The following is a 26,268-nucleotide window of genomic DNA, read 5'->3' on the forward strand; positions in this document are numbered from 1 at the left end:
ACACATTTACTCAAATCTAAGTCTCATGGGGCCAAACCTTGTTGCTTAGCATAGCAAATTACACTAGAGTAGGTTCATCAAATCAGTGGGGATTTAGTGAGTCAGCTCCTCTATAAGCTACATTGATTCAAATAGGCCTACTCCAATTGTGATTTACTGTGCTAGTCTGAGCTCCTTGAGTAGGGTGATGATGATGATGAATTAAAATATGTTTCATCAATTTATAGGTATGGACTTCAGCCAAATTTAATATCACTTGATTTTGCTTCCATTTTTTATGCTCTAAAATGATGCTTGTTAGGAAAACACCTATGCTAAAGGATGCCTTTTTCAATAAATTGCTGTGAGGCCCTGTGGGAGAACAGTAATTATAAAATCTTAAATTCTCTTAGCAAGGACATTTCCAGCTCTTATTTCCATTTGTCTGGAATGCTGGATGTCCTTGGTGTCTGACAGAAAAAACCTCAGGGCAGGTTGTGTCCCTGTATAATCTGTGTTAAAGTAATTCCACTGCATTGTTTGTCCTTTACTCTTTTACTCTTCTTGTGCTTTTTGAAAAGAGTCTCCTGTATTCATTACACTGATGCAATCTATTATTTTCTCTTGGTGACAAATTTACCTCAGTGACTGACAGCAAAACTGAACCTGGCAGGCAAGGAGAAACAGCAACCAAGGGCTACACTAGCTATTTTCCCTCTGTTCTGTCCTTCCCCAACCTTGCTTGTATTCAGTTTATAGGTGTGGGGGAGGGGGCACAGTGTCTTCATGCCTGCATTTGTTCCAAATCTGGAGGCATCCTACTTGGCAAATATGGCTTATTTGACCATAGGAGCTTCCAGAAAACTGCAATACAACAACCAGGTCCTCCAAAATTAAGTTCTAGGAAACTCAAGAACAAAAGCTTTCCCAGTGTACTAAGGGGCTTTTCTTTATTTGTCAAGCATCAAGTCGTTCTGGATATTATATCAAAATTAGACTCCCAGAGCATGTTCACATTTAGCTGAGTTGTTTGTTTGTTTGTTTGTTTGTTTGTTTGTTTGTTTAAAATATTTATATGCCATCTTTCTCCTAAAGAATCCAAGGCAGCTTACAGTATTAAAAGAAGACAGAACAAAATGAGCCCTTCCAAAAAAATAAATAAAAAAAATCACCTTGCTCATCTAGTCATTTAAAGCAGTGGTTCTTAACCTTGGGTTACTCAGGTGTTTTTGGACTGCAACACCCAGAAGCCTTCACCACCACCTGTGCTGGTTGAGGTTTCTGGGAGCTGCAGTTCAAAAACACCTGAGTAACCGAAGGTTAAGAACCACTGATTTAAAGGAAAACCTGTCCGATGAGCTCTACACAAATTTTCCTTCAAAATTCTCTCTCCCCTCAGTGGGCAGAGACACTGGGAACCATTTTTCAGTGGGGCTCATTATTAACAGCTTTGTTCCATCTTTGATAGTCTAAAGAGAATTTTTTTCCCTCTAATGCAGGTGCTTATCATAAATCTCTTTTCTCTCTAAAGGCCTACAGCAGATTTGAGTAAGGACAGTGCTGTGTACAGCTCCAGGAATATGGCACAACTAGTATTGGGTCATGATTTGGCCTCCAATTTCTCAAAAGCTTTACTTTCCCATGAAAGTAGTCCCCACAGTTCTGCTTTTTAGAATTTCTTTTAAATTTATAGCAATATTGCAAGGTGATCAATGGCATGGCATTTGGTTTTGATTTTTATTGCATAGGGGGTTAGTGTTGGAAATTCAGCTGCAACCACTTTTTTGGAAATAAACATTTTCTGATTCATCCCGAAAGGTCCTGAGGCTTCCATAGGTTCCTTTTCATTGTGGCAGAATCATATATGGGTGTGAAAGCTGGACAATTAAGAAGGCTGGCAGGAAAAATTGATTCGTTTGAAATGTGGTGATAGAGAAGAGCTTTGTGGGTACACTAGAGTGCCAGAAAGACAAACAAGGTTGAGCTATCTCCGGAGGCAAAAATGTTGAAGCTGAGGCTGCCCTATTTTGGACATGTTATGAAAAGGCAAGAAACCTTGAAAAAATACAATAATGCTAGAAAGCTTGGAGGCAGCAGGAAAAGAGGAAGACCCAATATGAGATGGATTAACTCCCTAAAGGAAGCCACAGACTTGAATTTACAACAGCTGAGCAGGGCTGTTGAGGACAGGACATTTTGGAGATTGCTTATCCATCGGTGACTTGACAGCACATAACAGTAACACCTCACTGTAGACAGAACATTAAAAAAAACTCCACTTATGCTTAACTTGGAGCTCCTTGCCCAGGTTTGTGGCCTTCTCAGTTCAGTGCCTTGGCAATCTTTCAGCTTGCACCTCTGCAAGGCTAGCCCTGTGCTCATTTAAACTTTGGAATATACATATAGTCAGTGATGGGCCCTGGGGTCATTTAGCCTTTTGAAAATGGTTGTGTGTGAGTGTGTGCACGCATGCACTCACGCACGCACACACACACACACACACACACACACACACACACACACACACACACACACACACACACACACACACAGAGGTACTGTATATGCACACATTATTTATTTATTTATTTATTTATTTATTTATTTATTTATTTATTTATTTATTTATTTATTTATTTATTTATTTATTTATTTAACTTATATGCCACCCACTCTACCCAAAGGTCTCTGGGCGGCTTACAACAATTAAAATTCAATTAAAATACAATAAAAGATAAAATGATTAAAATACAATAGAAGATAAAATGATTATGAGTACACATGGATGACCTAGAATAGATTATTGCCTGTTCATAGTGTGACAAAGGTAGGACAGTAGGAGCACCTGCCCTGAATACGATTTAGACAGGAGTCCAATATGATTGCTGGAGATAATCTATTATATTGACTATTAATTCTCAATTGTTTTAGACAAATCCAGTAGAGAAAAATTAAAAATGCCTTCTGCAGCTGAGGATGCTGTCTTATGGCTAATATGGAAACAATATTAAACTGCCAGTCGCGTTGGCTTCTATCCATGTAACATACATATAAGAGAGAGATGTACAATACTTGTCTTTTCTATCAAGCAGCAAAATTGTCTTGGGTCACCCCTGTTTGAGGTGATTTGAACTCTGTTTCTCAACATGTAAAATTATAGGCAACACATTTTGTATGGCTAGCTAAATATCTCCACCAGTTTCTGGCACATAAAAACAGTGTAGACCGAAATTATTCAAATGGCTAATCCCAATATACAGTGGGAGGTAGTTTCCAGAAATGAAAAAGCTGGTGTTCATTCACCCTTGAACCCACCAAGACTGCTTAGCTCCTGATACAGATCGACTGTGTAATTGAACAACATGGACCCAGGAACATTATCTTATGCCCAAGATTCCTATTTAATTTTAATCAGTTTTTCCATATGGGCTTGCATATGATGTATTTTCTTTGCCAGATTAATTATTAACATTGCTGGGAATACTATTCCCTGAGCATCCTTCCATCTACGGTGGTAATAATTGGTTCCACAACATCTTTTCTCTCCCTAACGGGATATCAAATTGATCCCTGTAAGGTTGACCTCTACCAACCTTTCCTCCCCAAAGAATGCAGTGAATAACATGAAACGTGCCCAAAGAACACTGGGGGTAGTGCAAAATACAGATGCTTTCAAAATATGGAAAGGCAGGTCACTGGCTCTCCTCTTGAACCAAGATGCATCTCCCTCAGATGCTTAGTTGGCAGAACAGGATACACAACAAACAGGAAGCATGTGTATACATGCCAAGTTTCAACATGACCTACTTCCCTAACACCTGGCAGAGTGAACTCAAGTTTCTCTTCCTTCCCTTTCATGTGGGGAATAATAATAATAATAATAAAAGATGGATTCAGTGCTGCCTATCTTAGTGCTGGAATCGCGGGTCTCCAATTAAAACAGCTGCACACGTGGCTTTGTAAATATTCATACTGTCGGCTGATGCTTAGATGACAGTGATCTGTACCCACTGTCCCGTCGCCTACCGTGCTTTAGAACATTTTCTCAGCAGAACTGAGCAGACAGGATTAATAATTGATCAACATTCCCCAGATAATAGTTAGTGCTCATTAATCTAGATGAACATAACTTCCCTGGCAAAAACCTGTAGATGTAGAAAATTGAAAATGTGTTGACATATAGGAAGAATGATCCATGGACACAAACAGGGCTGGAGAACGCTTGGCCTGGCAGAGATTGTTGGATTCCAATTCCCATCAGTCTATCCATTAGTGAGGGATAGTGGAGGGAAAACCCTGTATGGAGGGTTAGAAGCGCCACTGCTCAAAAAGAAATTCAGACCTGGATATTGTCCTCTCTTTTGGAACAATTCAACTCATATTCAATGATCACAACTTTTGCCTGATTTTGGTGGAGAGAGGGCAATCTCAGCTGATTACAGACCTTTAATAGGCAAATAAGCTGCATGACTGTGCACTCCTAACTCAAAGTTATGCTGGTTGGAGGGGATTCAGTACAACCGGAAGCTTTTCCTGCTGGCAAAATTACCCTTCTACTAGCAGAACCCTTTTCTGATGACTAGCTACTGATGACAGAAGATTCTCTGGCTGAACTGTTCTGCTGGTTTCGATCTGCTCAAAAAAAAACACGCCACATCTAAAAAGAAGTGAAGAAAGGGAGGTGGGGAAAGGGAGGGCATGAGTTATACCAGATCACTACCTCCACCACTACAGGAACACAGCTGCTGTGCCAGCATAAACTGAGGCCCAGGGAAGGGCAGTCCTAAATCATTTCCATTATTCCTAGGCTGAGAGGAGTTTAGTTTGAACTAGTATTACCTCAGCTGGCCCTTGGCCACTGAGGATTGTGCTCTAAATCTCTTTAAATCTGTGTGTGAATATCAATAATAGCTCTGCCAGAAATGAATACTCTGTTTTCAGATCATGGATAGGTCTCTCATATGAGAGGGAGAATTGCCCTCATTTAAGTCAGTGTTTACCATCATGATTCTTATATATTCTCATATTTAATTGAATTTAAAATGTATTTGCTATTCCATAAAGAAACCTCTTCTACACATTTTCAGCACATGGCTATACTTAGTGACCTTCTGAGTTGACACTACCATTGATTCTGTCATTTCCCCTTTCCTCCTCAACGGGTCATCACTGCTGTGAGAAGCTCCAGACAGCAGTTTCTTAATCAGGACAGGGCATCGGGAAAAATGTATTTCCTTTTAATCAATCATTATCTAAAAGAAACTGCATTGAAATGGATGGATTTGGTGTTATCAACAATGATTGACAGATAATGTCAGGCATGTCTTGCACTGATGTCTTAGCCGGTTGTTCTATGTGTATTAGGGTTGTGCACCGTATGTTTGCAGAATGCTGAAGAAGTAACAAACAAAATACTAGCATAGACATGAACATGGAGTGAGAGGGACTGCCTCCAAAAGGTCATGGGGTGGGGTAGGCACCAATCTGAGCACAGTACCCTTATTCTGGCACGGACTGCATCATGGGCCACTGCACCTCCCTGATTTGTATTAAAAGTAGCATTGTGCTGGTTTTTGTTTGAACCATTCTCACTCATGCTGATAGAAAAGAAATTATTTTTGGAAAATGCGCAGAGGAGAAAATTTCTGAGAAATGCTCCTGTGTGGGATTAAGAGTTCTTGAGCCGGTCTTGCTTGAATAAAGCAATCGGTGGCTAAGGCATGTGTGTGAATCTCCTGCCTTTCTTTGCACAATCATTTATCTGTCAGTCTCCCAGTTTCTCGCATTTTAATGAAAAGCCAGGGATAGATGTCATGAGGGAACTCTACCTATGGTGCATTTTCTGATCAGGAAGTGCAGGACGAGGAGAGAAACTCATTACTCAAATGAATTCAGTGAAACTGTCCACCCCACTGTTTCTCTACCCAGATATAGGGTGAAGAGGTTTGAGAGGCTGTTTGAACAGAGCTATATTACAATTGAAAGCATGTTGTTCACAGACAAGAAGATATTGATTATGCAGTACTGGACAATGGCATTACATCATGAAAGTATATCTTGGTTGCTATGGCTATTAAGTGATGAGCATTTCTTTGCTATCAGACTTGTCAATGCATATGCATACATAGCTATGGTTTCTTTTTTTTTTTTTAATATATTTTTTTATTTATTTATAACTATAACAAAAAAATCATATACATAAAACATATACACTTACAACACAATAACAGTGTTCCCCACCACCATATACGGGACCTCTTGCCATATTCTTCTTTTTCTTCTTCTTCTCATTCTTCTTCTTCTATTGTCCTCCTCTCCAGAACTGCATAGATTCTTGATTTGGAGCTCTCCCTTTTCCCCTTATTAACACATATTCCAAAAATTTGCCCCATATTACATAAAAATTATTCTTTTTCAACTCTCCTTTCTTCATCTTTAAATTACAAGTTAATTTATCATTTAATGCTATATTCCATATTTCTTTATACCATTCTTCAATTTGTAATTCAGTCTTTAATTTCCACTGTCTAGCAATAATCAATCTAGCTGCTGTTATTAAATTAGTTATCAATTCTTTAATCATTTTGTCATATTCCACATTCTCATATATTGATAACAAAGCAATCTCAGCCTTACATTCTATATCTTTTCCACAGATACAACTTAATTCTTTAAAAATTTGTCTCCAGAAACTTTGTACCTTTTCACATTCCCACCACATATGAAAGTATGTACCAACTTCTTTCTCACATTTCCAGCAGACATTCGGATGACTGGTGTTGATTTTGTTTAATTTTACTGGTGTTAAATACCATCTTAAACTAAGTTTAAAAAAATTTTCCTTTATTCTTACTGACATCAATCTTAAAATCCTCATTTTCCATATCCTCCTCCATTCTTCTTCATTTATTCTTTTCCCAATATCTTGTTCCCACACCAATTTCAATCCTTCTTTCTCACTTTCTTCTTCCTCTAAATTAAGAAGTGAATAAATTTTACTCACTGTACCTTTTACTGAGTCAGTCATCTGAATGTCCTCATATGAGAATAAAAATTGCTCAAATTTTGTGTGTTCTCTACCTTTATTATATTTATTTGCCCATTCCTTAGTCCATCTTTCCAGTTGTACATAGTTCAACCATGAAATAGTCTTGTTTTGAAATACTTGTTTCATTTGATCTATCGATCTCATTTTATACAGCCAATCTTTCAGTCTAATCACTTTTTCTTCTTTAAATAAATCCATATACACCTTCATATTGGTAGGAAAATCTTCTATTTCTGTCACTAATCTAAATGGAGAGTATGATGAACATAAATTCTTTTTATACTTATACCATATATTTAACAGTGTCTTTAAAAAGGGATTATTAACTTGACTTATTTTGTCTTTCTTACCTTTAGCAAATAAATATTTTTCTATATTTCCTTGTAATTCTGATGATTCCATTTCCCACCAAATTAACCTTTCCGGATTATATATAATTTCACCAATAAACCTCAGTTGGTTAGCTAAATAATAGGTGAAAAGGAGGTGGAGGTTCGGCTGGGGTCCAGACTGGTGGGAGTGGCGTCTCCCCCCCTCCCAGATCGCGTGTTTAACATTAGTGAGATGCGGGGAAGCTGGAGGGAGGAAAAATGTTTATATGTAGGGAGGAAGGGTAGGGATAGAGAATTAGAAAGAGGTGAATTTAATTTTTTTAGTTGTTTTTGTTTATGTTTTGGGAATTGCACAAAGGGACCAGCTAAGAAGCAAAAGATTGAACAGATATGGGGAAAAACATAAGAGTAGCCACTTTAAATGTGAAAGGCCTAGGAGCTGTATTAAAGAGAAGGAAAATAGAATTATTATTAAAAAAAAGTAGAGTTGACATTATCTATCTACAAGAGACACATCAATTAAAGGATGGAGTCAATGAACTGAAATTGCAAAATATACATATATATGAAAAAACATTTGGGACATCCAAATCTAGAGGGGTAGCAATATTAATATCTAAACATTGTGAATTTGTAGTAAAAGAAATAATAAAAGATAGTAATGGCAGATATTTGATAATCCAAGGACAAATGGGGGAAGAAGAATACACATTAGTAAATGTGTATGCACCGAATATGAACCAAGGAGAATTTTACAAACATGTCATTAAAGAAATGGAAAAAGTTAGGAAAGGATATGTGATTATGGCAGGAGATTTCAACATGGTCTTAAATAAGTTGAAAGATAAATCTACACATAAAAAAGATGAATTGCATAAAAGGGATACCCCCCTGAGTAAGATAATAAATACTACCGATTTGAAAGATATATGGAGAGAATTGAAGGGAGATGAAAGGAGGTTTACATATTATTCTGCGGTACATAAAAGTTACTCTAGAATAGATTTTATGTTTATATCACAAAATTTAATTTCAAAAGTAGTAGACACAAATATTAATGTGATAAAGATAACAGACCATGCATTGATGGTGATGGAAATAAAAGTGAAGAAAGATTATAGAGAAGCTAGGAGATGGAGGATAGACTCCAATATTCTTCAACATACAGAGGTGATAGACAAAGTCAAGAAAGAATGGTTGGAAATATGGTCATTTAATGAAGCGGGTGGGAATAAAATAGGCGTGTTATGGGACACCATGAAAGCTGTTATGAGAGGAATTGCTATAAGAGAATCTTGTAGATTAAAAAGATTGAGAGAAGGAAATGTAAAAAGGATTGAAGAATCATTAAAGGATTTAGAAACTAAATATTTTATAGATAGAGACAATAAAAAATTATTAGAGATACAAGCTAAAAGAAAGGAATTGGAAAGCTTAGAATTAGAAAAAGTACAGAGGGACCTGATATACACTAAAAGGAATTTTTTTGAACATAGTAATAAAAATTCAAAACTTTTAGCTAGAATGGTTCATACCAAAAGAACAAAAAACAACATTGGTGTGATTAAAGATAAAACAGGAAAAAACTGCAGTTTAATGAAAGAAAAATTAAAGATTATACAAGATTTTTATCAAAATTTATATAAAAGTAATAGTGCATCAAAAGAAGATATAGAAAATTATATTAAAGAAAATGTTAAGAGTGAAATATCAGAGAACGATAAAAAAGACTTAGATAAAGAAATAAAAGAGGAAGAGATTATAGAGATAATTAATAAACTAAAATATGGTAAAACCCCAGGTTTTGATGGATTAGGTTCGGAATATTATAAAACCTTTAAATCAGTATTGATCCCTAAATTAAAAATGCTTTATAATGAAATCTTGGAAGGAGAGAGGATACCAGATTCATGGAAACATTCATTGATAACTCTTATCCCAAAACCTAATAAAGATCTAACAGACCCAAGTTCATATAGGCCTATTTCTTTACTAAATCAGGATGCAAAGATATTTACAGCAATACTTGCAAATAGAATTAATAAATTTATTATAAAATATATCAAAGAGGATCAGAATGGTTTCTTGAAAGGTAGGCAAATGGAAAACTTAACAAGGAGAGTCTTGAATACTATACATAATATAGAAAAAAATAAACTGAAGGCTGGCATTTTATCATTAGATATATTTAAAGCATTTGATTGTGTGGAATGGCCAACGTTAAAGACTTTGTTAAAGGGTTGGGGTTTTGGAAAAAAGTTTAGGGGGATAATAGATCAATTATATTTAGAGAATACCTCTGTAGCAATAGTTAATGATGGGATGACAGACCAAATAGCTCTTGGCCGAGGTACTAGGCAAGGTTGTCCTCTCTCTCCAGTTCTGTTTTGCCTGGTTATTGAAATGTTGGCAAATGTAATTAGGAACGATGATTTAATTGAAGGTATAGGAGAAAAGAAGATAAAGATTAATTTATTTGCGGATGATTCCTTATTGACAGTGAAAAACCCGTTAGAATGTATAGATAAAATTAAAACACACTTAGAAAAATTTAGAAAAATAACCGGATTAAACATAAACTGGCAAAAATCTGACTTAATGTTGTTTAATTATAGTAGAATAGAACAAGAAAAGTTTACTGAAAAACATGATTTTAAAATATGTAAAACAATTAAATACTTAGGAATAGATTTAGCGAAAAATATTCAAAAGATAAAGGATTATAATTATAACAAACTAAAGGAAGTAATTAATAAGAAACTACAAGAATATGATAAGTTCAAATTATCTTGGTTTGGAAAGATTGCATTGGTAAAAATGAAAATTTTACCAAAAATTAATTTTCTATTCAGAATGTTACCAATGCAGTTAACAGAGGATGAGTTGAAATATTGGCAAGGAATAGTTAACAAATATTGTAATGGAGGGAAGAAATCTAGAATAAATAAAAAGTATTGGTATAAAACAACAAAAAAAGGGGGTATAGGTTTACCAAATATAAGAAACTATTATTTACATAGCTATGGTTTCTATGAGTGGCATTATGTCTCCTGAATAACTATCCACTGTTAAACTGATGGCTTGCTAATAGCCAGATGTGATCAACTTATATACCACAAGAGGGGCTAATGAGGGAAAGCATTTTTTTTCTCAATGGGCAAATTGCCTAGTTTCAGATTGTTTTATTTATTTCTTACACTAATACCTTGCTTTTCCATTAGAAAATAGCATCCAAGTGGCTTATATCCTCATAACATAATGAAAGCAACTAAAAGCAAATTTAATAAACATATCATGAAATCAAGCAAAACTATCTTCACCTTTATTTATTTATTTATTTGTTTGTTTGTTTGTTTGTTTGTTTGTTTATGTCCCGCCCATTTGGACCACATCTACTCTGGGCAGCTTACAATAAACATAGCATAAAAGCAATTAAAAACCAGCAATTTAAAACAACAATAATGACATTATTCAAGATGGAAAAAATAAAGATAGAAAAGTAAAGATCAAGTAGTGACAGGAGGGAAGGCCTGCCTAAAGAGCCAGGTCTTAAGTTGGCTCTTAAAAACACCCAGCAAGGGAGCCAGGCAAATCTCTGACAGGAGACTTTTCCAGAGTCGAGGTGCCACTGCCGAGAAGGCCTGGTTTCTTGTTCTTTCTTTCGGGCCTCCCTTGGCGTTAGGCCCCTCAACCGTCTTTCCTGGCTGTAATGAGTGACTTGAGTAGATCTAGGTGGGAGAAGGCGTTCTGCATTAAAATCAAGTAAATGCATGGAAATCAACAATGAGTACCATTTAAAGCAACACTTTGTGGCTGCCCCCAGCACTGGAGGAATGCCATGGTAGGAGGACAGATCAGAGATGACCACTGGCCTCCTTAGGGCCTCAGATTGGTTGTCCCCTAGCTCCCTCTCTTCCTTGGCAACACGCTAATCAATCAAGAAAAGAGTCTTGTCCAGTCTAGGGAGTTTATTTATTTTCTCCCATGAAGCAGCGAGTGCATCATGAGTGGCCTTGTTTCTTTTTCTGCCACCTCCACTGTCTTTTAGTCCCTCATAGAGGGGAGGATAAATCTTCTGTGGTGAAACATCAGAGAGTTTTCTTTTTGCCCTTTTAATTTATGCCATTTACTGAATTTCACTTTATGTCTGTGTTGATGTCCTGATTGTAAGTTGCCCACTAGATGAGCAGGGTAAACATTTAAATAATAACACAAAACAGGATGGCAGGTTAAATATATTCCAATCTAAAAACATGCATTTGTACTCCTTAAAATCAGTCAGAATGCAACTCTGAAGGAGTCATTCTACAGTCTGGGAACTATACAGGAGAAGAGTTTTTCCCATATGCATTTTAGGTGAGCCTCTAAAACTGCTGGTATTTTTAGAAGGGCCTCTTAATGTCCAGACAAGCTTATAATGAGACAGACAGCAACTTAGACATCCAGGCCCAAAGCCACTTAGGGCTTTAAAGGTTAAAGCCAATCCATGTCTTTCAGTATTGGGGTCATATGATCATATTGCCGTGCATCAGGTGGTAACCAGGCTGCTGAATGTTGTATCAAATGAATATCCCTTACCCTCTTCAAAAGTAGTCCCTGTGCACAGCACATTGCAGTTGTCAGTACTTGATGTAACTAAGGCATAGATCAGTGGTCCCCAACCTTGGGCCTCCAAATATTCTTGGACTTCAACTCCCAGAAATCTTGGCCAGCAGAGGTGATGGTGAAGGCTTCTGGGAGTTGTAGTCCAAGAACAGCTGGAGACCCAAGGTTGAGGACCACTGGCATAGATAACTTTGCTAAATCTGGGTTGACTGAAGTAGTCTTGTAGCTGGTGTTTTAAGCAGAGCTGTGCAAGGGCACTCCTAATCACTGCTGCCACATGGGAGTCCAGCAAGAGTGCAGAGTCAAGGAACACTCCAAGACTGTGAACTTGACCTGTAAGAGGAGCACAACCCCTTCTATAACAGATTGGTGTTTTGTGGCAGGGAGTTAGCACACAGAGGGATGGAAAAGGGAGAAAGGGATGAACTTATTTTAATTATTTATTTTAAATATTTTTATCCTGCCTTTCTCCTTGAAAAAGGACCCAAGACAGCTTACAACATTCAAAGACAATATTCAAAACTGAGAATAATAAATATAAAGAGGCATCCTACATCATTAAAAGGCAACGTTAAAGCTAAGAACAATAAGTATAAAATATATTTTTTTAAAAAATATGCCACTCTAAGAAATTGAAAACACAAGTAGTACTAAAAATCCAGTCAAAGCAGCAGATCTAATAATCACACACAGGTAGATGGTTACTGGGGGAAGGCTTGCCTGAAGAAAAAGGTCTTTGCCTGCTTGCAGCAGGACAACAAAGATGGGGGCAGTCTGGCTTCCTGTGGGAGGGAGTTCCAAAGTCTGGGAGCAGTAAAAGGGAAGGCTCTCTCCTGGGTCCCCATCAGGCGAACCTGTGAAGGTGGCAGGACTAAGAGAAAGACCTCTCCTAATTATCTTAACACTCAAGCTGGTTCATAATGGGAGAGACAGTCTTTGAGATAGCTTGGACCCAGGCCATTTAGGATTTTATACATTAAAACTAGTACTTTGAATTGGGCCTGGAAACTGATTGGCAACCAGTGAAAGGGCTCTAACAAGGTGGTTATGTGATTCCTGTAACCAGCCCCACTCTGTCTCATCCAGGAACCTCTTCATCTGAGAGGCCACAGCCTGCTCTAGCACCTTCCCCAAGAACTGTGCCTTCAAGCTAAAAAAATGTTTTATTACTGTCATTGATCAGCAAAATTAAGATACATTATTAAATTGGGGACATTAAAACAATCTAAAACATTAAAAATACTAAAGCACCAAGGGACTAAAAATATCCATATACCGTATATGCCGGCGTACAAGATGAGTTTTGGGGCCCCAAAAACATGCCTCCAATTGGGGGGCCCGTCTTGTACGCCAGGTGCAAGGAAGGAGGAGCTGCTGCTGCCGCCGCCGCCGCTAGAGTGATGCGGGGCCACGCTGGCCGGGGAGGAAGGGATGGATGGAGGGAAGCGGTGCGTGTTCGCTCGCCCACCTGCCACCCGTGTTTCCCCTCTTCCTCCTCTTCCTCCTCCTCTTCCTCCTGCCGCCAGGAGGGAGGGAACCGCCGCCACCAAGAGAGTGATGTGGGGCCGCGCAGGCAGATGGAGGAAGGGAAGCGGTGCGCGCTCCCGCGCCTTCCACCCCCTCGATTTCCCTCTTCCTCCTCCTCCTCCTTCTCCACTTTCCCTCTTCCTCCTCCTCCCTCTTCTGCCACCGCCAGGGAGGAACGCAGGCAGGCAGGCAGATGGAGGGAGGGAACCGCTCACGCGCCCACCACGCCACGCTTTCTCTCTTCCTCCTCCTCCTCCTCCTCCTCCTCCTGCCGCCGCCCCCCAAGACACTTCCCGGCGCCGCATTTTGGGGGGGTCGTCTAATATGCCCCATCGCCGTATACGGCGGCATATACGGTACATATATATAAAACCACATTCACACATCTTACTAAATATCTCCTACTCCCTATCATAGGCCTTATCTATGGGCTGTTACAGCTTACATTGAATGCCAAAATTGTTACTTTGGAGCTCGTAGAGCCCGTGTGAACATTACCAATTTATACACCAATTTACAGATTCTATAGCTGCGCTCTAGGTGAAACCTTTCCTTCACGGATTTTGATTGCAGCAGCACAGAATTTAGCTACTTTGTCAGCATATCTGAATTTAGCCCAGTATATCTGCCAGGGCATCGTCCTGTCAGCAAAAACTGTGTGTAGTGTGCCTCTGATCGTCCAGGAAATGCCCTTATGTAAGGGTTAACATGGGCGTCTCGAATGTCAGAATAAAAGGCACAATGTAGTAATACATGGGAGATAGATTCAATCTCACTAGAGTTACAGGGGCATAAACGCTTAGTGTAAGGGATGTTGTTATACTTCCCTTCCTGGACTGCTGACGGAAGTGCATTGAAGCGGGCCAAAGTAAGAGCTTTGCGTTGTTTAGGTGTTAGGGGTAAGTAGAGATATTTTGCTGGTTTCAGTGGGAGCAATGTGTTGTCAACTGTAAACCTATTTCTGATAATACCAAGATCCTGCTGCCTTTCTGTCTCAATAATACGCTGCCTAAGATTACTCTTGGCCTTAACGTATCCCATTTGTTGGATACTTTCTACTGAATAGCCGTATCTGTTGATTTTATGGTATATTGCTCTCTTCCAAGGTGACTGATGGTTATCCTGTAATACCAGTGAAGTCAGTCCATTTGGTTGAAAGGTTAGTTTTAGCCAAAAGTTAAAAATAGCCAGCCAAGCTCTGGCTTCAACCTTCAGGTAGCCCACTTCAAGCCTGAGGGCTGCATTAGATACCCCTCTTGGAACTTGTAGTATAGCCCTCACAAATTTGGACTGAACTACTTCTAACTGGATAAACGAAGAACAGGGGCCCAATTGTGCCCCATACAAGAGCTGACTAAGGGATTTGGCTCAATCTCATGCTCATCTATTAACCACTTATAGATCCTGGGCCTCTGAGCGAACACTTAAACTTTGGTCTTCGAGTAATTTATCTGTAGCATTTCTTCTTTACAGTATTGTGCGAGAGCGTATAAAGCTCTCTTAAGTCCTATTAGTGTCTGTGAAATTAGGACTGCATCATCTGCATATGACAGAAGTGATATATGTCTATTGGCTAGTTTGGGGGGATGGAACTCTGGATGGCTGAGTGCCGTTACCATTGAGTTGATATAAAATTTAAATAACAATGGAGCTAATATACACCCTTGCTTCACACCATTATCAGACAAGTGTCCTTCCTTGTTGCATCTAATTCTGAGCGTTGTATTTTCATGCAGCTTATACATAAGCAGCAGAAGGCGTCGATCTATTGTGGAAGACTCTAACTTACTCCAGAGCCTATCTCATGAAATTAGATCAAAAGCCGATCTAAGATCAATAAAAGCGGCAAATAAGGACCCTCGGGGTTTCTTGGTGTACTTATCTACTAGGTGCCTTAGAGTAAGGGCATGGTCCTGTGTAGATCTACCAGATCTAAATCCAGCTTGTTCATCTGCCAAAACACTCTCAGAGTCCATCCAAATCTATCAATTTCCATGATAAATGTCTGGCATAAAGCTTACTAATTATGGGTTGTAGACTGATTGGCCTATAATTAACTGGATTGTCTTTTTTACCTTTTTTATAAATGGGGATAATAATGGCTGTGCCCCATTCCGATGGCATGTGACCATTTTGGTCTATATAGGTGAAAAGGTTTGCCAGAATTGGAGCCCACCATTCACAGTTGTTCTTAATGAGTTCGGGAGGAATACCGTCACAGCCTGGGGCCTTACCAATTTTCAGTTGGTTCACAAGGTCTTTTATTACAGATATTGATACAGGGTGCCATTCTGGTAGATTCATATAAAGCCAACTCATATGAAATGAGGAATTGTCTCTTTTGGCATAAAGCTCATGGATGTGGGCTTCCCACACTCGAGCATTAATATAAGAGTTCATCCTAACTGAAAGATTGTTGGTAGTAACTGTTATGGATTCCCAAAATGATTTCATATCTTTCCCCCGACTGCTTTGATAAGTTTTTCCCATTCTATCTGTTGAGCTCTCCTTTTTTTTCTCTTTCTTAAGAGTCTTATAGTCTTATAGTCTTTCTTAAGTTGCAGCAGTTCCTCCACTTCCACTGATGATGGGTTTTTGTTTTTATTTTGTTTAAATTCTGAAATTACCAGTTTTTTTGCATCAACACGCTCCTTATCAAACCAGTTATAGGACCTGCACTTGTTAGTATGGGTTTTTGCTGAGTTATTTGAATCAGCTAAGTCTACTAGTTTATTTATTAGTGTTTCATACAGCACAATTATGTTGCTACTTTGGCCCGTTTTGAGAAAGGTGGAATGGATCTCAGAGAACTGATTGTTATTAAGTAGATTAGTAAAATAGATCCTGGAGTTGGTTAGTATCATCTCAGGATTCACAGGCAAGGCCTTCTCAATATGAGTGTGGTGTTCTTGTAACTTCAGGTACAATTTTAGTGGCAGATGATCACTATCAATCCTACTGTCGATCACCAGATTGATGACAGTATTCAGTATGTTACAGCTGACAATCATATAATCTATGGTACTCATCCTCGTTCCTGACCAGAAATTGAATTCCCCTGGTATGTCACCTGAAGTACTTCCATTTAATATGTGTAGGTCAAGCCGATAAACTAACTGTGCCAAATTAAGGCCTGCATAATTACTGAAAGTATCTTTAAAGAGGCGCCTAGTGACTATGGGGGAGTGTAATCCATCAGGTGGGCATAAATTATAGGCAGCATAAAGAGCAGAGTCATTTGTACCCAATCTGGCATTAAAATCACCCCCAATTATCATTTGGTCATCGTTAGTTAGCAAAAGGTTTTGAATATAGGATTCAAGATCTTGGTAAATCCGTTTGATCTGGGCATTCCGTCTCTGGGGTGGTAAATATACATTAATGAACACTATTGTACTGTGATTAAATTTGACCTTCACTGCTGCAGCATATTGATTAAGGGAGGGGAGTTTGGTCATTATAATATTGAGCTTAGTTGAGACCAATATAAGAAGGCCGCCCTTGGCTCTGCCCCTCTTTTCACTGGGAGTGGCACTTATTTGGTGGGCAGAGTAACCATTAACTTCAATTTCCCCTAGTGCCCAAGTCTCTTGCAACAGTAAGATATCGAACTTAGAAAGATACTTGATGAAGGAATTGTCATTGCTCTTTGCATTCCATCCTGCTATATTCCATGACAGAACAGAGATGGTGTCATTTATGGTTTTCTGTCAGTCCATAAGATCAGGAGATAGGGGAGGATCCTGGGTTTTAAGATTAAAAGGTGTAGCCATGTCGGTCGTTCCAGAGTGATGCATGTCTACAGATTGAATTGTGCTGTGTTGCGGTAGAGTGGGTTGAGATGCAGTTTTTAGAGGGCTAAGTTGAGGAGTCGTGTCCTTCTCCAGAGTGGCTAATGTTCGAAGTTCAGAATCAAATGGTTCTCATGAACTAGCCCCATTCATGAGATGTCCTTTGTTGTTTTCAGTTTCTTCACCATCTAAGGAAATCAGAATTGGAATATCCTGATGAGGTACCATCTGATGCTTAAGATCTCGCTTAGGTTCTTGTATCAGGCTGTTATCATTACTTGCTGTTGGATATTGATTGAGGGGTGCAGCTTTGGCTTGTAGGCCAGAGTCATCCGTTATTAGGTAACTTCTCAGTGATATGGTCTTATTACATACAGAAGCAACACTAGCTTTGACTTCCTCCCATTTATTGTTAAGGTCAATCAAGGGAGCTTGAGTTTCTTCTCTATTGCAAAGGGGAGACCTGTGATCAGATAAGGGGGAGATCATTGAGTTCTTAGGCTATACCCTTATTGATTTCCCAGCATTGGAATCAGATCTAAAGTTGAAGTCTTCCCTGGTTAATCTTTGAGGATTGCTCCCAGGGATCAAAGAAGTAGGCCTGCTCCGTAGAGGGGGCAAAGTTGATGGTTCAGAAAAAACTCTTGAGGGAGTAATTTGAAATTTGCCCAGATAAGTTCTTATTTTTAGGAGAATGAGAGGGATCACAGCATGTTCAAAGGTGAGACAAACTCTTTTATGACCATACTTGTGCGGGAGCCATCGAATATTCTTGAGGTCAGTCTTCCGCACTTCTATATTTAACAGTTGACTCAAGGAGATCATCACTGATCTGTGTGTCTCCCATCTCTTTCTGTTGATGTCAATTGGAGCAATTTGTAATATCACCTGAGTGCTCTGAAAGATCTTTGATGACTTTGTCTCCCTATTCAATAGGGAAGCCAATTGTTGTGGAGCCAGTTGTATGCCATCTTTACTGCTGAATCTGCCATCTGCCCTTTCTTTGAACCCCCTGGTTTGTGTATTATCCTTGGATTGAAGAAGGGTCTCAGTAAGTTTCCCCAGAGCACTTTCAACTGAGTTCATTTGATTGCAAACCCGTTGTAAGTTTTCAAAGATGGCTATTACTGTTTGGGCTGTTAGGAGACATTGTTCAGCTAGAAAGTTTGCCTGGTTACTTTCAGAGGGGAACTGTACTTTTTTGGAGGTAGGGGGGGGGTGCAAGCGGTAGAAATTGCAGATAAGTCACAAGCACCCGGTGGGGACGAGAGGTTTTCATTTCTCAGCAAAGCAAATCTGTTGTTAGTAATAATGCTGGAAGTTATAGGTAATGTAACAAGGTTACTCACAGGACAGTTGGCTGTTATAAACTCATCAATCTTCAGTTGTTTCACCGCCCTTGGCCCTTGCAAGTGCTGCTCTGGTCCGGGCTGGTTCTGCATCGTTTACCCCCCATACAGTTCAGCCTTCTCTTTTCAGCAACTAGCTACCAAAAGTCCAACTCAGAGCTACAAGTGTAGCAATTACGCCTTGCTGCAATTAATCTTGAATGGAAGAGTGGGAGCAGCAAAGCCAGAGATAACAGCGTCTTGTTATCGTAGCAGCAGCTTCCCCAAGAACTGCATATCAAATACTGGTCAGTAATTAAATACTGGTAAGTAATTATCCAGAGAAGACTCCGTGGAAAAGACCCTGATGTTGGGAAAGTGTGAAGGCAAGAGGAGAAGGGGACGACAGAGGGCGAGCTGTTTGGACAGTCTCATCGAAGCTATCAATATGAATCTGACCAAACTCCAGGAGGCAGTGGAAGACAGGAGGCCTGCCGTGCTCTGGTCCATGGGGTCATGAAAAATCGGACACCACTTAATGATTAAACAACAAAATTATTCAGTATTGTGGGCTCCAAAGGGGGCTTTTTAAAACAATGGTCTTACTATTGCCTCCCTTAAGCATGATGGGATCCTACCCTGTTGCAAGGAGGCATTCACCATTTCTCCTACCCAATCAGCCAGTCCCTTTCTGGTAGCTTTTATGAATCAGGAAGGGCAAGGATCCAGCAGACATGTGGTAGCCCTCACTTCCCCAAAGGTCCTGACCACATCATCAGGCTGCAGAAACTGAAACTCATCCATTCATACAGGGCAAGCAGTACCTAAATCAACTGCAGCATCCACATCAGAGCAGAATTTGGATGGACTAGAAATCAGCTTTGGAAAGCTGCTTGTGCTTTAAAGAACGACGACTCCTAGAAACATGCAGGATTCCATTTATCTCCACAGTGCTGTACTTGTATATTAGTAAACAAACATAGATTTACAAGACATAAAATCTCTTGTGTTCCCACCTTCAAAGGAAAGAAAGTCTTTGTAGTCTTATCCTTGGACTCCTCCTCGCTTTGGTGAAGCGGAACACTTAACACCAGTGCCAAGAGTGTGGGAAATTATTTCCTTAGAAGAGAACAGGAGCTAGAGAAAAAGCCAAGATGTAGAGCCAGAGAAAAATCTCAGCATTCTTGAAAGGAATTTAAAAACACAATGCATTGCAGCAGCCAGTTTCAAAAGATACTGGTGCAATCATGCGGGATAGTCCAAAAAGAAATTCCATGCCTTAGTGTTAGAATCATGAAGAAAATAACTTAAAATGATAAAATTAGCAAGCTAATTCATTCATTGGGCAAGGGTAAAGCTAAATGATCTCTTGGTTCTCTCGGCTATGTCTGTCGACTGGGTCCATGGGGGAGTTATAAGTCTCACATTCATTTTCTTCTTTTGCCATGTATGTAATCTTAAAAAGCAGAGAAATCACCTTGCCGACAAAGGTCCGCATAGTCAAAGCTATGGTTTTTCCTGTAGTGACGTATGGAAGTGGGAGATGGACCATAAAAAAGACTGACCACCATAGAATTGATGCTTTTGAATTCTGGTGCTGGAGGAAACTCTTGAGAGTCCCCTGGACTGCAAGGAGAACAAACCTATCAATTTTGAAGGAAATCAACCCTGAGTGTTCACTGGAAGGACATAAACTGAGGCTCCAATACTTTGGGCATCTCACAAGAAGAGAAGACTCTCTGGAAAAGACCCTGATGTTGGGAAAGTGTGAAGGCAAGAGGAGAAGAGGACGACAGAGGACAAGATGGTTGGACACTGTCATTGGAACTATCAACACGAATTTGACTAAACTCTGGGAGGCAGTGGAAGACAGGAGGGCCTGGCGTGCTGTGGTCTATGGGGTCATGAAGAGTCGGACACAACTTAACGACTAAACAACAACAACAACAACATGTGTGTAAAAAGTCAGTGGGCTGGTTAAATGTGAAGTCCATGGGAGTCCATTTGTGTGTGTTTCTGTATGTATAACTCACTTCAGTTTTACTCACATGAAAGGAGTAACATTTGTATAACGAGGAGCAGGATCATGCTACTGTTGTTGCCACCAGCACACTACCTGGCCCTTACCTATAAACATTCCTTCCTTCCTTCCTTCCTTCCTTCCTTCCTTCCTTCCTTCCTTCCTTCCTTCCTTCCTTCATACTGGCCAAAGACACAGAATGGTTCACACCACAATACAAAACCACAACATATATAGCAAACACAATGATCAAATAATAAAATACCTCACATAATTGATAAGAATTCAAATGACAGTGTAGTAACAATATAAAGCCCATCAAACAATTTCATCGTATGTGCATCACTACCAAGTACTACCAAGTACCCTCTAATTTTCAGCCCTGCTGGGTGGGAGGCTCCCCATCTGATGCATGCAACGTCGCTCTTGTGAGCTCACATGACTCCACCCCCATGCACAGGGTTCTATTCCGACCGGAACTTAAGGGGTTGAATGCACTTGCTGAACGGAGGAGGGAGAAAGCTATGTGGAGGGAGGCGGAGTTGCATGCATACATGCATGCGCGTGGCATAGAGGGAACCTTGATCACTACATAATGATTCACCACATGTGGAGGAACAGCAGTGAACTAACATCCAAAGGCCCACGGAAACAGTGTGGTAGCATGACTACCTACAGCAAGAAAGTCTTTATTTATTTTTTAAAAAAACCTACCAATAAAGAACTGTTGATTTTTTTTTTTTTTTTTGTTAAGGTACTTCATTGTTAGAAAAGGAAGATCCTAAATCTGACCTTGACTTAAAAATGAACCTGCAGCATTTACAGTATTGTTTGTTATGGTATTTAAAATTAGACACTCAACAAATTGTGAAATCCTTTCTTTAATTCACAGGGGATGCATGTGACTCCAATCCCTGTGAAAATGGAGGCATCTGTTTGTCAGGGTTTGGTGATGACTTCTATACTTGCGAGTGTCCCAATGGCTTCTCAGATCCGAATTGTTCTAGTGATGTGGAGGTTGGTAAGTGCAAACAAAACAAAAAGGCAACAATGCTTGATGTGCATAATATGTTTCTGAAAATACAAAATGCAATACCTGCAATACATTTTTGCAATGTTCAGGTTTCTGTTTTGCTTGCTGCTGATGCTTTAATTAGTATACTATTTGCTTTGAATGTCTTAATACACTTATTACAGTGCAGACTTTGTACACTGAATTTAGATTTTTGTTAGAGCTTGGAGGTAATCAGTGAAAAACAATTAGTTGTAAGTAATGTTCCCCTGCCCACCAAGTGGAGATGTAAGTGCACTAAAAGGACTGAAATGCTGCACAATGGGAATGATGTACTTGGCAACAGCAGATTGCCACTAATTAAAGGCTTTCTTTTGCAATTTTGGGATACACTCAACTTTCTCCCATTGTGTATGAACCACACACACCCCAAAATCACAATAGGAAGGTTTTAGTCCATGGCAATCTGCCACTGTCGATTATTTCATTCCCATTGAACAGGTGAAGCTGTGCTATAGGATTTCAGCCATTATGATTACAACTTTATGAGAGATAACTTTCACAATGTAACTGAAATTTTCAGTCAATTTTACATTTAAGCAGGTGTGGCCAGATTTATTATCTGAGAAACAATATCACAAGGTTCAAATGTTGACTCATTTTGTTTAGTGTTGCTTCCTTGTGCTCTTTTGTGGTGTTGAAGTGATAGTAAGGTAGACAAGAAGAGAGTGTGTTTTGTACTGCAGGCCTGTAACTTGTAATACTAAGATTTTTTTCTTTAAAAGTACATTAAAGTAACTGTTGTGCTTACTTTTAAGTAATTGTAAAGAGTTGGTTTTCAAAAATGCAACTATAACAACAACAACAACAACAACAACAACAACAACTACTACTACTACTACTACTACTACTATTATTATTATTATTATTATTATTATTATTATTATTATTATTATTATTATTATTATTATTATTATTATTATTATTATTATTATTAATTGTCACTGTAAGTATATACACAGTATACCCATACAATGAAACAATATTAACAGTATTAAGTTTGGTATTAGGGCTTAACTACCAGTACTCTAGCCATCTGGATGCAGGTTCCTTCAGACTATGGGACAAATGTGTAGCATGCTTAGCCACACAGATAAAACACCCAGCATTGTACGTCTCTATGCTATAACCCACAACTGGTCTACCATTAGGCACAGGAGACAGCAATTGAGGTCAGACTAGATGTTGAGAATCCATATTTCCTATTATTGTTTATTCTCTTGCAATAGGATCTCCTCAGAAGTAGATACCCCAGCAATCAGACTTGCAACTTAAGTCTTTGTTTACTGACAATCACAAAACAGCACACTCTAAAAGCATGCAGTTGAGAAAAATTATGCGGCATTCATCACTTGAGGGAGCACCTCTTCAAAAAGTGCTAAGCCTACCATCAGATGTTAAGTTTTGGGTGTCATGAAAGAGCAATACATTGTTAGTCATCTACTTTATTGGAGTTGTTTGGTACTATTGCAGCTGCTGCTGATCTTGGAGAGGGGAATTGCTGAGATGTTTTTCTTCAGGATCCAAAATACTTTACCTGTCCTGAGATCCTACCTTGACTTTCGGAGAGATACACCATTTGCTGTTCCACCTGAGGAATGGAAATGTCTTGGGCCAGCCTGCTGGGCCATCTCAACAACTGGCAGGATCCTCCTTCCCACACTCTTGCAGATTTTCTAACTAATTCTCAGAAACTACCTGGCAAGGCATGCTACAAATTCTCTCTCTGAGAACGGAGAAACTATTGAGCAAAAGTTATTCCCATTGGTCTCCAGATGGTTGGCAGAATGTGTCATTGGGAATAGTTAACACCATACCAGTAGGCACAAATGGATTTTTGATAGCAGAGATAACAATTGAGAAGTAATAATAATAGGCTCAACAGAAAACTGCCAAAGTATTAGCATTTCAAAGACGTTAAATGATTTCACCAACTATGCATATTAGTTATCGAGAGGCTGCAGGCAGCAGCATTACATTTTCTGAAATTATTTTAAAGCTCCTTCCTATCTGTGTCCAGTGGACAGAAAGAAGCTTTTTTTTATTTTGAGTAACAAAACTGCTGCAGTTAGTTTGTGTGGCAAATGAAGCATTGAAACCCAGGTTGAGAAGGAGGGAAATAGAGGCCAAGGGAAATGAGTGCTTTGAAGTTCCGTTATAGTTGGCTAAGAAAGTTCCATACTGCTCATTATATTTCGGTGGTTTCCTGATCAGTTTTTCCAGTTAATGATAAAAAAGAAAGTCTTGGCGTCTGCTAGCTCTGCAGAGTCAGCCTGGGTTTCATGAGTCAGCCGGCTTGTCTTCCTTTTCATGAATCATCCAGTAAATCAGAGTTCAACAGGCTAAAGGAAGCCCACAGTGACAGTGATAACATCCCTAATGCATTCTGTCTCCATAGTAGCAGAATCAGTGTATAAAGAGTGTGGCTCAGAATGAAGGCATGTGTGTAATGGCTGATAGGAGCTGTGACTTAATTTTCCATCATTCCTGGTATGGACTCAAAGAGCATCTCCTTTGTATAGGAATTTGACTTAAGCCTACTGTGTGAGCACAGATTAATGGGTATTATAGTCATGGGTTCCCACAGCTTCCTCATTTCTACCTGTATAACTCAGATAACTGTTTAAAAGAAGTATGCATTGCCTTCACTTTCAAGCAGGGGTCTCAAACATGTGGCTTGGAGGCCATTTTCAGCCCGCCGGACAATAGTGCGTGGCCCCCACCTTGCCTGCCCCCCCAAAGCGCCCATGCATCCTCTGCTGTCAAGAGTCAAAAAAAGCCTCACCTCGATCGCCGGCTCTCCCCCAAGACAGCGCCTCTTGCACCCACCATCCGGAACTGCAGCCTTCCAGCCTAGCAAAGTTTGCTCCTCTGTCATGACGGGGGTAGCTGCTACTGCTGCTGAGTGTGCCTTTTTTTGAGGGGGGGACCTCTGAGGAAGGTTGACGGACCTCTCTCTCTGTGCGTGTGTGTGTGTGTGTGTGTATGCCCATGTGCATGCACACACACGTGCATCTGTGGGGGGTTCCCAGTTTTGTTTAATTTCACGGGTACCATCGGGGCTTTTCTCCTTTGGCAAGGCGAGTTCTGTGTGGGTTTTTTAAAAAAAAAATTATGTTGTGCCCTCCTCCTCCATGCTAGGTGGTCAACGGCGCTCCCTCCCTTCTCCGCTTCTTCGTCCTGCTGGTGGTGGTGGTGGCGGTAGTGAAGAAGGAGCCGGAGGGGGCCATGGCTGGCGACGAGGGCTTGCACGCCCCTCCTCCTCTTCCTCCTCTGAACCCCAGCTGGGCTAAGGAAACTCCTGGGCGGCTTCCTCGGGCCCTTGCTCCGCTTGGCGGAAAATCTGATGCGGCCCAGCCTCACCCAGACTCTGCCTCCAGCGGCCCCCAGGTGAATTGAGTTTGAGACCCCTGCTTTCAAGATTACCACTCTGCTGGAAGAAGCTGAGGTCTGAAAGAAGCTGAGCGTAGGTCTCCACAACTTACGTTCTGTTGCTTGCATGGACCAGCCAAGCATTGCAGCCTGCATGACTTAGTGTAGCATACACCAAGCCAGGAGCAGCCCGGTTGTGACACTTATGTATAGTAGTTAACCAGGAAGCCAGAGCAGTGCATACAAGGACCTTTTTCCTAAGCAAACGGGTAGAGGCTACTGAGGATGGTATTATCAGAAGAATAAAGTGGTGTGTATCACACAGACATGGGGAAAAGTGGGAATTTGGAATCCTAAAGGCCAGCAGAGCTGCTAGGAAAAGTAATCACAGAACCTGCAACTGTAGCCAATGGCAAGTCTTTGACAGCCTACTTGTCTACTGGCCTGAAACTTTTTCACATCATTCTACAACAACACTATATTTTCCCTTACCATGTTTTGACATTTTGCCAATGGGAAAATGAAGGGAATCAAATGATACTGAGCTGCCGTTGCTCGTATATCTCCATGGTTTCTTTTTTCTTCTAACGACCAGTCTATTAATTAGGCTTTCCCATCCTGCACACTTTTTTTTTCCTAATGAGGGTAGGATGCTTTTCAGGATTATCTTCCAGAGGTCACATGATAGAGCTCGGTGAAATTGAAGCAAGTTGGTATTAGGGCCAGACCAAGCAGCAAACATCATTTTCACTTGTTCAGATTTTCTTCCCAACTTTCACTCTCTGTTCTTTCTCTCTGCCTTCCAGTGAACTGCGGGGGGGGGGGGGGGGGGAGGTTGGACAAATTGCTCTTGCCAGATGTCTGAATTGCCTTTGTGCTTTGCAGTTTAAACTGTGGAGCAGCATAGAGTTGGTTTGGGGGTTGCAAATTTCTTGTGAATCCATGATGAGGCAGCAGGTACTGGTGATCAGTTAAGCTTTATTGGACTCAGCATACAAATGAAAGGAAAGGAAAACAGTGTCCCTGTAGTCCTTTGCAGGATGGGACCTCTAGACCCAAGAAGCAGGGGTGGAATTGGTAGTTTTCTTTCCTTCCAGTCCTTCCAGGACTGACAGAATATTCTGTCCCTGCCCCCAGCTCGGAGGGAGTTACTTCACTCCCGTGGGAGCTCGTCTTGGCTGAAAGGTCCAGGCT

General features: G+C 40.0%; 1 protein-coding gene across 3 annotated transcripts in view; it reads left to right on the plus strand.

Annotated features, from left to right (window-relative positions):
- Window positions 1-26,268, plus strand: part of EDIL3 (EGF like and discoidin domains 3) — a 314,619-nt gene that overhangs the window by 94,609 nt on the left and 193,742 nt on the right. For 2 of the 3 annotated variants that reach the window (XM_072992583.2, XM_072992584.2), the window contains exon 2: window positions 21,523-21,651. The exons of the other annotated variant lie outside the window; for it this stretch is intronic. In XM_072992583.2, the coding sequence (XP_072848684.1) occupies window positions 21,523-21,651 (129 nt within the window). The remainder of the gene's footprint in view (window positions 1-21,522; window positions 21,652-26,268) is intronic. 3 annotated transcript variants of the gene reach the window in all.

The sequence above is a fragment of the Pogona vitticeps genome, chromosome 2 (genome assembly GCF_051106095.1).
Source record: "Pogona vitticeps strain Pit_001003342236 chromosome 2, PviZW2.1, whole genome shotgun sequence".
Lineage (NCBI taxonomy): Eukaryota > Metazoa > Chordata > Lepidosauria > Squamata > Agamidae > Pogona > Pogona vitticeps.